The sequence below is a fragment of the Mustela erminea genome, chromosome 15, assembly GCF_009829155.1.
Source record: "Mustela erminea isolate mMusErm1 chromosome 15, mMusErm1.Pri, whole genome shotgun sequence".
Lineage (NCBI taxonomy): Eukaryota > Metazoa > Chordata > Mammalia > Carnivora > Mustelidae > Mustela > Mustela erminea.
In genome coordinates this window covers 15,153,016-15,167,618 of record NC_045628.1, presented here as the reverse complement: position 1 = coordinate 15,167,618, position 14,603 = coordinate 15,153,016, and the positions used below count along the sequence as shown (strand labels likewise).

At 44.6% G+C, this 14,603-nt stretch overlaps 1 protein-coding gene across 1 annotated transcript in view; it reads right to left on the bottom strand.

The window, feature by feature from the left end:
- Positions 1 to 14,603, bottom strand: part of ABCC4 (ATP binding cassette subfamily C member 4) — a 248,451-nt gene that overhangs the window by 10,323 nt on the left and 223,525 nt on the right. Inside the window, exons 28-30 of the mRNA XM_032314331.1 lie at positions 12,732 to 12,904; positions 12,191 to 12,296; positions 2,982 to 3,116 (exon numbers count right to left, since the gene is read on the bottom strand). Of these exons, the coding sequence (XP_032170222.1) occupies positions 2,982 to 3,116; positions 12,191 to 12,296; positions 12,732 to 12,904 (414 nt within the window). The remainder of the gene's footprint in view (positions 1 to 2,981; positions 3,117 to 12,190; positions 12,297 to 12,731; positions 12,905 to 14,603) is intronic.

Below are 14,603 nucleotides of genomic sequence, written 5' to 3'. Positions count from 1 at the left end.
CCCAAATAGGAGACTGCAAGCTGGTTCAGCCATTCTGGAAAACAGTATGGAGGTTCCTCAAAGATGAGAATAGAGCTATCCTATGACCCAGCAATTGCTCTACTATGTATTTACCCCAAGGATACAAATGCAGTGATCCGAAGAGGCACATGCACCCAAATGTTCATAGTAGTGATGCCCACAATAGCCAATCGATGGAAAGAGCCCTGATGTCCATTGACAGCTGAGTAAATAAAGAAGATGTAGGGTGTGTGTGTGTGTTTGTGTGGTGTGTGTGTGTATGTATATATATATATACATACACACAATGGAATATTATTCAGCCATCAAAAGGGGGGAATCTTGCCATTTGCAATGACATGCATGGAACTAGATCTCACTCATACATGGAACTTGAGAAATGAAACAGAAGATCATAGAAGGGAGGGAAAAATAAAAACAAGACAAAATCAGAGAGGAAGGTAAACCGTAAGAGACTCTTAACCACAGGAAACACACTGAGCTTTGCCGGAAGGGAGAACAGTGGGGGGATTGGGTAACTGGGTAATACACTATATGTTAATTAATTCAATTTCAATTTAAAAAATATAACAGAGCAAGAAATACACACAGAGAACTACCCAAATGTAGCACCATTAATATTGTTAAATGAGGTGTATGATTACTGGACTAGGTACCACAAGATTTCTAACTCTGCTACCTATGAACATTTCTGTACGTACCTTACACTTGCACTAAAACATGTTAAAAGGACAGATTTCTACTTCTGTGTCTGCTACAAACTAGAGTTAATGTAAGTTAGGGCTATCTTCCTTATAAGGGGCCTTAGTTTCCTCATTTGTAAAACGAGGGTGTTCAAATATATACTGTCTTATGTTATCTGGAACTATCTGTGATTTATTTCTCATTACTCAACGTCTTGATAATATACAGTGATAACACATTTTTAAGATGGAGGCTTTGACACGTAGGTGGGGACCCATCTGTTTGATGTGAACTGCCTGAGGTCAAAGAACAAAGGGGTTTGTGAGATTCCTGGCTGTTTCATGAGTAGATGATACAGGGGATCCCCAGTGACTGACTGACTGGGTATGAGGAGGGAAGGGCTCCCTGGGAGACACTAGATGAAAACACTCTGCATTTCAGGCATAAAAGCAACACAGGGCTCCAAGTGTAGCGTCTCTACCTTCACATACAATGTAGGTATTTATGAAAAGTTCAGGGTACAGATTTCCTTGTCCCTGACCCTCGGTTTGAACTCTGAATCTCCTAGTTATGCAGCCAGCTGTGTGAATTCAAGCAATGTCCTTCCCCTCTCGAAATCTCAGCCTCTTAAATCAGCACCGGGAAGAGACAAGCTCTAGCAGGCTACAGGGCATGGCATGTGACATCTAAGCCTCATCCTGCGGCTCCAGAGGCTCAGCACATAGACGGAAAATCTCTGCTCTTCTCAGTTCAGGGGTATATACTGGAGATGACTAAGGCACATCTCTGACACGTGAGTTCCCAGCACAGTACTGTGCACACATACATACATTTACTGAATAGTTTTTGAGGATGAAAGCAGAATTCACAGGAATCCCTTACAAATAATGGAAGCACAGATCTTCGTTTCTAAGGAGGGGTGAGATGAAGCAGGGACAGAAGAGAACTCAAGCTGTGTTTTAGATAAATCTCTTATACGCAAGTACCATTAAATCCTAGGACAGATTTCCTCCAGATACTTAAGATATTACACAAGTAATTTCTCCCCACAGTGAAAATCTGGGAAGTGCAAAAAAAAAAAAAAAATAAATAAAAATAAAAAATAAAAAAAGTAAAAAGAAAAATGTATCCGTAATTAAAATGCCCCAGATGAAGACTTCTGATGGGAAACCTCAGAAGACTGTTGGTTCCATGCATCTCAAATGGCAAGAACACCTGATTTTCCTTTCTTTCTTCCATGTTTCTATCAATCCAATTCCCACCTTGTATCAGAAAGTTACAAGTGATGCCAGACAATAGCTTAAGTCCCTGAAAGCAGCCCTCAGTTTTCACATCACACCTGTACAATGAGATGCTTCAATACTGTTATTAGAAAGATACCAGATAATCTGAATGTTATTCACTGAGCACCTTTTTCTCACCAAGCACAGTGCTTGGTACTTTCACACCCATCATCTCTATAAAAATGCTTTGTAAACCTTCAAGCACCACTCAGACTACAGCATTAAGACAGTACAGATTCTTGATCATTCCAACGGCGAATTCATCCTCTACAAGGCAGAAGAAGCACAGGTTTTGGAACGAGGCCTGATTCTAAACAACCAAGAATCAGGGAGGAACCTGGGCAGGAAGTACCCGTATCATGTAGTTTTCTTTACAAATCATGAAACAGAAAAGCCACCTACACATGGCTGGATTTTTCTAGAACTGGCTCTTTCTAGACTAGACCGAAAATATCCCATATTTCTTTTTCCCCAAACTCTTCCAAATATCCTGGACGTGCCTTGACCACATTTGCATGTCAGAGGTGGGCAGCCGCTAGATTGAAATGTAACCGGTCTGCAAAACACGGACATTCTGTGCCACAGGAGAATCTGTACTCCCCAGAATCGAACATGGGAAATCTTTAGAATCTGGTCTCTCTCTGCAGGTGGGCACAGGGGCCAGCGCACCTGAGCAACCCACAGTGCACAGAACAGGCCCACGTGCCCATGCACCCGAGCGCCCCCACGTGCCGGCGCACCTGAGCATCCCCAACTGCGGGCACAAGTAACCCTGCACACCTGTGGCTCCCCTCTCCCCCACCGATTCTGCCGATTCTCAGCAGACCTGACTTCAACCCGGGACATGTTGTTAAGACCCAGTCATGAAGCGTTGTCTCTGAAGGCTTATAATTGAAAAGGGCACAGGGTGCTTGTTACGGCACCCCTGGTGCCAGATTGCGAGGGTGAACGGCTGCGATGAACTTTAATTACCACTCCTTGCGGCGGGCTCACCTGTTTTGCTGTTTCGGTGAGGGCAGCAGCTTCTGCCTTGCCCAGCTGCTGTACCATCTTGTGAAACAGGCTTTCTTCATTCTGCAGCAAAACATAGGGTTCATCATACTCCTTCAGTCTTCCTGAATCCAAAACCTGTTAATCAGCAGAAAGAAACCCATTAGCGCACAATGTTTTGCAGTCACCTATTATAACTCAGACAATATTTCGGAAAGGGGCAGGCGAAGGAGAATAGGGAACATCCATTTGGGTGGTAGGCCTGGCTGGTGTTTAAATGGTTTGATAACCCTGTTTTACTAGGCAGACAAAGGCCTGGCCCGACCTTTTATTATTATAATGTTATAGGAAAGGAAGAAAATGAAAGTTTTAGACTGTGATTATGGGCACTCAGCAGTCCTGTGGCGTTTTATATTCCGCCAAAGGCATTTTGGGTTGTTATTAGTTAGTGCATTTAGCTCTCAGACTCTGAGCTTTGAGGGCCATTTATACATACATTCAGACCTGGGAAATTTCTTGATTTAAGAAAATCAAAATCAATTTATCTAAAAAGTAGGGTGATGTCATCCAGACCAGACGGAGGTGACCTGACGGCAGATTCACTGCCGAGTGGCCTTGACAGGATCTGAGCAGTATCTGGAAAAGAAGACAGTTCTTCTGGAATTTCTTCAGGGTCCTGGAATAGGGCAGCCATAAGAGGGGACAAAATACCCCCATCGGCGAGAGTAAGGGGCATCTTGAAGTTGGCTTTCGTTGGACCTTATTATTCTAGGAGCGAAAGACCGGCTCAAAGAGCTGCCACCTAAGCAGCTTTTAGCCTAATTGCTCCGCATAGAAGAAATCTCTAGAAATCCAATTTTCTCTCCGGATAAGACTAAAGAAGTAATTAAGAAACTGAGCTCCAAATTCCAGCGATCATGGCCCGCACAGTCCACGGGGGCAGCCCAATCTCAGTTACAGAAGATCTGAGTATTGTTTTCACAGTTATCTTCCCCGCTTCCTTTTCTCTCTTTCTTCCGAGGGCCGGCCTTTCAGCCACTTTACTGCTCATTAATATGTCCACTAATTGGAAACTGAAAGGGAGAGGAAGGGGCTCTTAACTCTCCATTTCTACTTATTAGTAGCTCTGGTTAATGGTCGGGGAGGGAAGAAAGAGGCTGAGACAATTGGCCCCAAATGATGTACCCAGGAAAACAGTCCTGATGCTAAGTGGTACTTCGTTCTTCATTTCGGTGGTATTTAGAGTAAATTTATCTTAAGGGGATTCGGCAGGAACTCCAAGCAGGACGTGGGCTGTTTGTCCACATCTAGGGACTGCAGTTAATTCCGTCCCGTGGTATTTAATCAGAAACATGTATTAAGTCTCATAAAGGGCATTTTCCTGTTAATCTTTTGTTTACTTCTGTGAATCACTGCTAAGGGCAGCTTTCTCAAAAGAGTTCAAGAATAATTGAATCTGTCACATCCACATAATAATTAAAATGTCCTATAATTTGGCATGCCAATTTAGATGCCCCGAATGTGTAATTTTACTTAAGCATAGCATTAGAGAGCATAACCACTCCTCCTGATGTTGAAGAAGAGAAAAAGCCATTGTAAAATACAGGTTTCTCTCATGCTTGAAGACTAAGTAAATAAGTGAATCAAATTACTTCATACAATGAAGAACTTTATATTCTTGCAAAAGCAACGACTTTAAAAAAAAAAAAAAAACCGATTCAGACTTGGCAGAAAATGAGTTCTCCGACTATAAAGACTTCACCTAATTTTTAACGGAATGAAAGTATTACTGATATTTGTCCTTGTCCAACTTCCTACTCTATTCACATTTGAGTGAATAGTAAATTTTCCATTTCCTCTCCTATTGTCTGAAAACACACAAATGCTGCGGAGATGACTAGTTCCCAGACTTGACCAGTATCTGAAAAGGCAGAGCCAGAAAAAAAAATTCGTGCTTTCAAAAAAGCAACAGGATTAACAATATCAATTACCAAAAGGCTATTTGGGTCAAAATACTTTGAGCCTTATAAATAGTAAATATAGGGTGCCTGGGTGGCTCAGTGGGTTAAGCCGCTGCCTTCGGCTCAGGTCATGATCTCAGGGTCCTGGGATCGAGTCCCACAGCAGGCTCTCTGCTCAGCAGGGAGTCTGCTTCCCTCTCTCTCTCTGCCTGCCTGTCTATTTGTGATCTCTCTCTGTAAAATAAATAAATAGAATTTAAAAAAAAATTAAAAAATAATAATAAATAAATAAATAAATAGTAAATATAAAAGCAACGTAACAAAGAATGACTACCTTAAGATGAAAAAAAAAAACCCCAAAACCCATCCCATAACTAAAATAGTGATCTTTTGAATTTGAAAAGGATAAAAACAGCTGTGGATTGAACACCCATTGTATCACATGCTTTAGAGACATCATTGTTAAATCTCCAGGTGGACAAGGTACTTAATTCCTTTCCTTGCGCTTCCTTCCTTCCTTCCATCCACCCACTTATCATTCCTTCCTTCTTACCTTCCACTCTCCCATCCATCATCCATCCATCCATCTATCCACCCAAGAAATACTGACACCCAATACCAAAAGCACTGTTCTAGGAACAGGGAATTCCAAGCTGAGCGAGACACATTGTGTCCAGAAACCCACTGGCAGAGATAAAGACTGAGGCGCTACTGTGTTGAGTCATTTGGCTCAGGCTACAAAATCAAAAAGAGAGCGGAGGTGGGATTCAAACCCGGAATCCCTATTCTTTCCCAGAGAAAGACACTTGGATTATTTATTATCAGAAAGCAAAATAAGGGAGATGAGAATTTTAACATTCAATCTTCTAAGATACCATTCCTTATGGATAGTATCATAGATTAACTTATTATAATTTAGGAAAATATGCCTATAAACGTAAACATTTCCCCCTGTCCGCTTTCCACTGCATTTTTATTATGCTCAGGGCTCAAATTATTTACTGTGTCCCTGGCAGATACTCACAGAAAAAGAAAACCAATTTTATGAAACTTTTAGGATGAATAAAGCGCAAGGAACACATGCCAAAAACACATTTGAGGAAAATAAGTAAACTTTCATTAATTCCTGAATTTATTCAGCAAACACCTCTTGCATACTTAACTGCATTCATGTCATTATGAGTTATGCTATGCGGGAGGCCAAAGATACATAAGTCACAACCCCTGATTTTCTGGAATCTATACTGAGAGAAAGAGAAAAAAGTCCTCAAATGTCAAAAAAGGCAAGAAAAAAAAAGGCACAACAAGGGGGTAGTTTGATAGCAGAAGAGGTGACTTCTGGCCACGGGTTCTGAGGACAAGCTTCAAGATGGAGAAAGCGTACGAAGCCGAGCCTGAAAGAAGGGGGGGGGGGCTTGGACATGCAGCAGTGGGGCTGGGGGGTGGAGAGGGGTCATTCCAGAGACAGAGAACATGGGTCGAGAGGTCTGGAGTTGAGCCTGTCAGTTCCTTAAGGGCAGGAGGCCATGGTTTCCCTTTCCGCTGTTGCATCTCCACACCGCGGCGTTGTCCTTGGTATGTAGGACATGCAAGATACATGCGGACTCCGAGTGAAATACAAAGGAAACTAAATATGGGGCATGACGGCGTGACTGCCCAGTAGCGTAGCTGAGAGGACTCCGGGGTGTGGCTGGCACTGGGACTAAGGTGATGGGATCCGGGGATTGCGGGACCAGGGACAGAGACTCAGAGGGCCAGGTCCCTGAGGTTGCTGAGTGGGCAAGAGAGCCACCTGAGGGACAGACAGACCAGGGTTGAGGACGGAGGCTTGAAACTCATTTATCTCACACACCGGAAAAGAGAAACGAGAGAAGGGGCGGTCGGAGAGGAGGGAGCACTGGCAGAAACAAGAGTGTGGAGCCACCAAGACTCAGGTCTACTGAGCCCCCCTTGGGGGTGCAGATGGAAAAAAGTCCAGGAACGGAACTGTATTTGCTTCGCCTTTCCCTTTACTGGTTTGAGCAAAGATTCCAGGTCTTTCAGAGCAAGGAAACACAAAGCAGCTCCAGACTTTAAGTACAGAAAAACAGGTCGAATTTTGAGATTTTATTTTTAACATCTTTTATATCTGGAAGAAAGCCTCCTGTGATCTCCCCAGGTGCCCCAACCCTCCTATAGCCCGAGTTAAACCACAGCTCCGAGCGGGTGTGCGAGCAATCCCACGGCACCAGCATTTTTCCAGGAACGCCAACCTCAAATCACTCGAGCTCTCTAGCAGGCAAAGGGCAACACTTTGTATTGGATGAGTCAGTCAGTTACATAAACTCAATGAAGATGTGCTTCTCAGGCCTGTGAATCCACAGATATTCCAGGTACCTGTCCTAGATATAAAAATTAAATGGACCCACTGCAAAATACTCTCACCATGTTTAAACGGAGGGATGCCATCAGCGACAGCGGGGTGGCTGCAGGGAGAGGTGGGGCCGGGGCGGGGGGTGGTGGGCAGCACGGGCCAGGGTAGAAGAGAAACCTGACAACAGCAAAGAGATGCCCGGGACAGTTTTCAACATGGCAACGAGCAACTCAGGGAGATCCCACTTAGCAGCCAGCGGAGTGGGAAGGTCAGAGTCTCGGACCTCTGCGTTCAGTGGCCTGCACTGAAGGGGCAGAGGGATGGTAAGTTTCCCAGCCGTGGAAGCTGGGTCCCTCCCTGCTGAGACGGATGCCTGTGATCTTCTCTGCGATAAGACACTGTGGGGAGTATTACTCAGAATCCTTTCTTCGGTCTTGAAATGGTCAACCACTGTCATCCGGGGAAGCGAAGGCCAGGTCACAGTGGGGGAGCTGCTCCCCGCTAATTCTCGCCATTGCTTGTAAGCACCCGCCTCCTCCCCGCAAGGATTTCGTCTCCCAGATTGTGCTTTCCACCTTCCGAGTCATTATTTTTCTCTCTGAAAACCTGGATTCGAGTATTTAAGGAGCTGTTCTCTTCCGGAATGTTCTAACTGCGGCTGCGTACGGAGGCTCCCTGAAGCGAAAGTTCCAGAAAGGTGAAAAACGGGATTTAATTTAAACTCCAGGTAGCTCTGCTGTGCTTCTGTGCTTTTCCAGGTGGGTATGTTACAACAGTGTCAGGATTGATTTCTCTGGGAAAAACTCTACTCCACAGGGGCAGGAGTTTAGGAAGAAAGGTAAAGACTGTAAGACCATAGCATGGCCTGTGAACGGAAGAGGAGGACTCTTCTCAGCCCCGGCCATCACTCTGCAGAACGCCCGGACTCCTGACAGTGAAGATGCTGAACCCAGACGGCAGGCAGCAATGGTGGGCAGTGGACGCCTCCTTTGCTCCGGCTGCCGGGGGGAGTCCAGGGATGCTATCTGGACTTTGGGGACGCAGGGACCAGAGGAAAAAGCTGTCGCCCTGGCTCAAGAGAAGACAGGTCACCAGTAACCAGCTAATCCTCCAGCAACAGGGAAGAAGCCGTCTTTAACGCAGAACCAGTGGTGAGTATTAGGAGAAAGAGGATTTCTAATTTGTCTGTCTTGCTCCACTGTTTTGTGGCAACTGAGCAAATGAGGAAGATTAAATTAGCTGTCATGACGACTACATCATTTTTAATAAAGTTAAAATTGGAGAACATCTTTGTAAAATAGAATTGTAAGCCTAACACATTAATGGCGCTTAATGAACCAAAACTGGGCAAATCCCTTTGGAGAGCCAACACATAAACAAAGCTATTAATTAGGTCACAGTTGTTTCCCAACAAGTCTTTTGTTTGATTTACTGACAGTAAACAAAACCATATCCATATGTCTTTGTGCAGAAGTATTCACCAGTGCGACAAAATGTAATTATGACACCGCGAGTGCGCACAATTACACGACTTTACGATGACAGGGCTGTTGCTTATGCCCTTCCTTAGCATCCGTCACCTCCCCAGTCGCTCCCCGAGGCCGGCCACCCTCCACCCTCTCCTGAGCAGTGGGCCTTGCGGCTGATGGACGCGTCTTTATGCCCCTAAAGCTTTCAGAATAACAGAACAGACTATCGCTTGCTTTTTGGAAAGGAAATGGGTATTTCTAAAGCCAGCAAGAAAAGAAGAATTGCTCCCCAAATCAAAGTTTCGAGAAAAGAACACAAATCATGGTGTTTTGCTGGACTGGAAGCCAATGGGATATCAGATGCTCTAGAATAAAATAGAAGGTTTCCACCTGGAGTGGACAGAGCACAGAGGACAGCTCCCCATCGAAGAAGCTAGGGAACGCATGCCACCAGGGTTCCCTGAGGTCCCCTCCTGCCGTTCCTGTCAAAGGAGTCAGCAGTCAAAACCAGCTCTGACCGCGATGGGAGCTAGTGGCCGAGTCACCTCTCCTGGTGGGAACGGCAGCCCCATGGAAACAGGCAGAGGCCACCATGGAAAATAAAGGCCTTCCAGGCAGAGGTCACAGGCTCTAAAGAGAACCCTGCACTTCCCATCTCCAAACTGACTTGTCCCTCGGTCTCACCAACTCCCCCGGATCTCAGGCCCCTTTCCCTCATGTTCCAGGCTCAACCCAGCACATCGTCCTTTATCGGCCACCAACCCAGCCATCTCAGCAACCCAAGGCACCAGCAATGCCTTAGCCTGAGCCGCCATCATCCAGTCCAAACTGAGGGGCAACTGACAGGTTACCTATGTGGTTTTAACTCCCTCTTTAAGGAACGAGGGAGAACAGAGTGAGGCCAGGCTGGAAAGGAAGGGAGGGACTGTAAATTGCTTTGCAAAACCCCATGAAGGCTGTGGACAAAGACACTGTCCGAGAGAGAAAAATCTGAGGTTCTCAAAATTTACCAGGAGATACTGGTAGGAGAGCATTCCACAAATGGGCATGTTTTGAGAACAGCAATAAAGCTGACTGGTTAAGGGGATACAGAAAAGTTCTCACCTGTGGGTCAGGCACTGATGGGTAGGATTTAGGAACGACCAGCAAACAAATGTGCCAAGTTCTCTCCTTTGCTGTTTCCCTAAGTGATCACGCATTCCAAGGCCACAATACTCCAAGTAAGTCTGAGTCTGAGGCGACGCGAAGGAGCTGCTACCCTCCCTGTCGTCAGACCAAACACCAAAACTAACTCTATGTGGTAGGTTTAGGAGCAAGGGCTTTTTTTGGATGGGGCCCCAAATGAACTGGAGATCAAGCCAGCTTCCTGCGCCCCCAAGGCCTGACAAAGTGTGACAGACAGGGAAACGTCACGGCATCACTCATTTATTGTGGAGGAAGGTCGCTTCCGGGCACAGCCTGTAACATACGATGCCGAGACGAGAACAACGTGACAGGAAACAAACAGAAATGACAGGTTATTTTTCCAGTTCCCATTCGAGAACACAAAACGGAGGACTAAGGATGCTTGATGCTAAATGTTTCCGGAATCTAAGAGTCACTGTCCCGCCATCGTGGACCACCACAGCTGGGGTGATCTGCTTCCTCCCGTGACATTCTAATCCAGACCGGCCACATTGCTTGAAAACCAAAGCATCCTCTTGGTTGGGAATACCCAACTCTTGCTGTCTGCCTCGTCAGAGCTCATTCCATACATGTCCGGGTCTGGGAGTGCCAAGGCTGAAGGCACTGCTTCACTGTGGAGAGTCTGGGGTGTTCTCAGTGCCCCCTTCCAGCACCCCCATCCCGTCTGGTAATGCATAGGAAGCAGGCTGGGAGGCAATATTCCAGAAACTGCCCCCAAAAGTCTAAAGAGATAGCTCCATTTTCACCGGACATAAGGAAGCTTGGATATTACTAATTGTTTATTACGAATTATTAACCTATGTAGTCCAGACCATCAAAATCACTGGTTAACCCCATCTGTTGCCTCTCACGCACTGTATAGGCCTTCTTTATCTATTTCCTTCCTCACCACTAATCAAAGAGTCACTGTAGTGTCTGGTGACAATGGGCAGAAAGTCAGCCTGTTGCCACAGGTGGAGAGGCAGCCTGAAAATAACTCGCATTCCTTGGAATCATTTGCATACAAAGGCTTTGCCTTTGAGGGATGACTTTCTTATCATCTTATAAAGCCACATTCTAGGATTTACTGAACCTGAGCAAGCAACAGAGGGAAAGGAGACAGAAGAAAAAAAGAGAGGAAGACAGAGACCAAAGGGAGGGAGGAAGGGAAAAAGGAAAGAAAAATAAGTAAGGAAAGCCCGAATTACTAAGAAAGAAAAAGCCAATCAAGGTCTAGAGACCAAAGCTTGGAACTTCTCACGTGTGTGGTTGCCCGATCCACTGTGTGGCAGATTTGCTGGCTGGTCACCTAGCCTCTCGGGCCCAGATGTGCCTTTCTTCCTACACTCTCATGTGAGAGGCTGGGGCTGGGTTTCTGCAAATCCCAGGTCAGAGACCTTGGTCAGTGGGTGCGCTGTTGGGTTCCACCAGCAAGGAGGACTGGGGGGCCCTGACGGTGGGACACGGAGCCAAAGGTCTCCCTGGCTTATGCCACCCTGCAGCATCGCCTGGGAACTGGTGCCAGCCCCCATCTTCCATGAGAACACACACTGAGAACGAGCTTCTTGGTGCACCTCACAGACGTGACCTGCCGCTGGGCAGTGGCTCTCCTTGGAGGTCTGAGCACAGGAGTCCTTAGGGACTCTCCTCTGAGTTCGTGGGTCCAGAAATCTGTCCTGAGGCTCAGTAGCTGCTTCCTAAAATTATTAACCCCGTGTTTCCCTTCCACGTTCTCAGCCATCCAATTCCTACGTTAAATCCCCTACATTAAATCCTTTCTGTTGAAATACATTGTGTTTCTGACCGGAGCCTCTCTTCTCAGACTCCCCTCTGATGCTCCATCATGTGAACATCCCAACAGCCGAGAAATCCTGCAACTTACCCAAAAACCAACGGGCAGCCTAAATGAAGGCTAATTTTTTGATTAGGAGAATCCAAAATACTGAAACAACTGTGACACAGTGAAAATGACTGTTTTTACCCGCTGTAAGAGGAGGCCAGATCTTGGATTTGAAGTATTTCCATGGCTGACCATCATACAGAAAAAGGACAATTCAAAAAACTTTTAATATGGAAATAAGAAATTATTATATAATTTTATATTCTGAAGGTACAGTTAAGTATTTAAGTTATTGTCAGGGATGAGCAGAAAAATGAATGCAAAACGAACTTATTGGAGGTTTCTATCAGGCTGTACATGGATGGTTAAGTTGAAAAACTGAACATTAATGGAAACACCTGGAATGCCACAGGTGAGAGTCTTACCATGATCTTGTCGCTGTCAATAATGGTGTTCAACCTGTGGGCAATGGTTAACACGGTGCACTGGGCAAATTTCTCACGGATTTTTTTTTGTATCAATTCGTCAGTTCTGGAACAAAAGGAATTGTATTTATTTCAGTAGATGAGGAAAAGCAGACTTAAGACTTAAAACAATCATATGACATTTTCATAATGTTTTTAAAAAAAATCACAGACATGATCTTGTTGAAAAAACTGAGTATCAAAATATCTATTTAGAAATGTCCTATTTTGCATATAATGACATAAAATATTCTTCCCTCCAATTGCTTGAAACTTAAAGGAGTTGAATTTAGGCAACTAGCTCTGTTAGGATTCCTTTCAAAACCATTCACACTGTTATCACTCATTTTGGCATCTCCCTCTGTTTTCTAGAATTAATGTTATCAAGAGGTGTCTTGGGAGCAAAGAGAACACTCAGAAACATTTCTGAGCATCATGAAATGTTTCTCACCGACCGCATTTAAAAATTGAATTCCAGGGTCCAGGGACCTCAGTTCTGTACCTTGGATCCACGTTTGCTGTCGCTTCATCAATGATCAATATCCGGTTTCTCCTGAGGATGGCCCTGGCGAGGCACACCAGTTGTCTCTGTCCAACACTGAAGTTCGATCCCGATTCTGCTAATTCGGTGTCCAGTTTGCCAGGAAGTTCTTCAATGGCTTCTTTAAGCTGTACCTGTGGATGCAGAAAGAATGACCTCTTCCTAAACGAACTCCTATTGAAGCAGACAACCCCACTGGACATGAGAGCTCTGAAGTCCTCAGGACGTCACGCATCTTACATGCCTAGTCACGTGATGGGGGGTACTTACTGCCAATCGCTGTTTACTGAAAAAGATGGTTGCATCAACTCAGGACAGAATGATTCTGACCTAGGAGCACATGCTTAATGGGAGTCTAGACTCTTGTGTTGCCATCAGTAGGCACCGTCTGTTCACACATGAAGAGATATACAGTATGCTGAATAAAGCTATTCTCAAGGTAACATAGGGAATAATTAAAAATGTCCCTCCTTAATTTTTAGAGAAAAGGTAACTGTAGGAATTTATATGGATAAAAAGCACAACAGGGGTTCCCTGGGGGCAGAGGGTTAGCCATAAATAGATAAGAGAGAATCGGGGATGGGGGATAGAAATGTTCTAAAACTAGATGACTACAAATTGTTACAATGACTACAAATTTACCAAAAACCACTGAGTCACACTTACAGTGAGGAAATTTTCTGTAAAATGATACCAATCAAGTTGGTGATAAGAAATCACCCCTGCCACGTGATGTCCACCAGGAACCCCTCTCGGGATTAAGTACGGAAATTTCTCAAAACATGAAGCTATTTCTCTCAGTGTAGTCTAAACACTAAAAACATTAAATGGATCAGTATGGTTGAGTCAAGTTTCCCAGAATACGTTTTTGTATGGGAGTTGGTACACTAAAGGGAGAAGAAAAAATTTAATTGTTACAGGAAGTATGCTTCTCTAAAGATATAATCTTGTCAGCACTTTACCATTTTGGAAGGTTTTAAAGTTAAAAAATAAATAAATAAATTCACAAATTCAAACAATGGCAAACCACACCTCATATATTAGCAAACCTGGAACCTATTTTGGGGATGGGCTCTTTCCCAAATTTAATACACCCTGCTAGACCAGTCAAGTGAATTTACTTTAATCTCATAAAGGATTTCCAGTGAATGAAAACTCATGGAAACAGGGCACAACATCACATCTTACTTCCCCCAGACTCTGAGTTTAGATAGTGTTTATATTAATCTACCTTCATACGATTGTAAGTTCCAAAAACAACAAGCTGTTCAACACTGAAGATAATCCGAAACCAGGCTGAGTGGTAGAGCTCAGCTCCATGCCTATTTGGGGAAATTTTATAAGAACCAAACTCACGCTATCCTTGAGGGTTAAAGAATAGAGAGTAAATACACTTGGAATTAAGAAAACCAAGAGATCGTTGGGTGATGGCCAAAAAGCAGGCACATGGAATTGCAACGTCAAATGACGAACCCCAAGGGTGCGTGAGCAATGTTTTTACAGCACCCTAAATGCTGAAGCACTTCTGTGAATGTGATTATTGTGCTTAAGACCAAAGTCCAATCCCCAGGAATGGGAATCTGTGTTGGGATAAACACAGTGTTGGTACTCAGCATTCGCACGAAAGCTATAAAATCTAAAGTGTAAGATCAGAATGGTGGGGGCCAGTCCGTGCACTGGAAAGTATGAAATGAGAGATTTGGCTTAGTCAACCCCCTCCACTACAAGGAGGAGGGCCCACAGGTGATTCTTCTTATGAAAAGATTCCTTGATCTACACCCCAGGGGATGGAACCCATTGAGGCTTTGACCAGCTCTTCCTTCCCAGTTGACT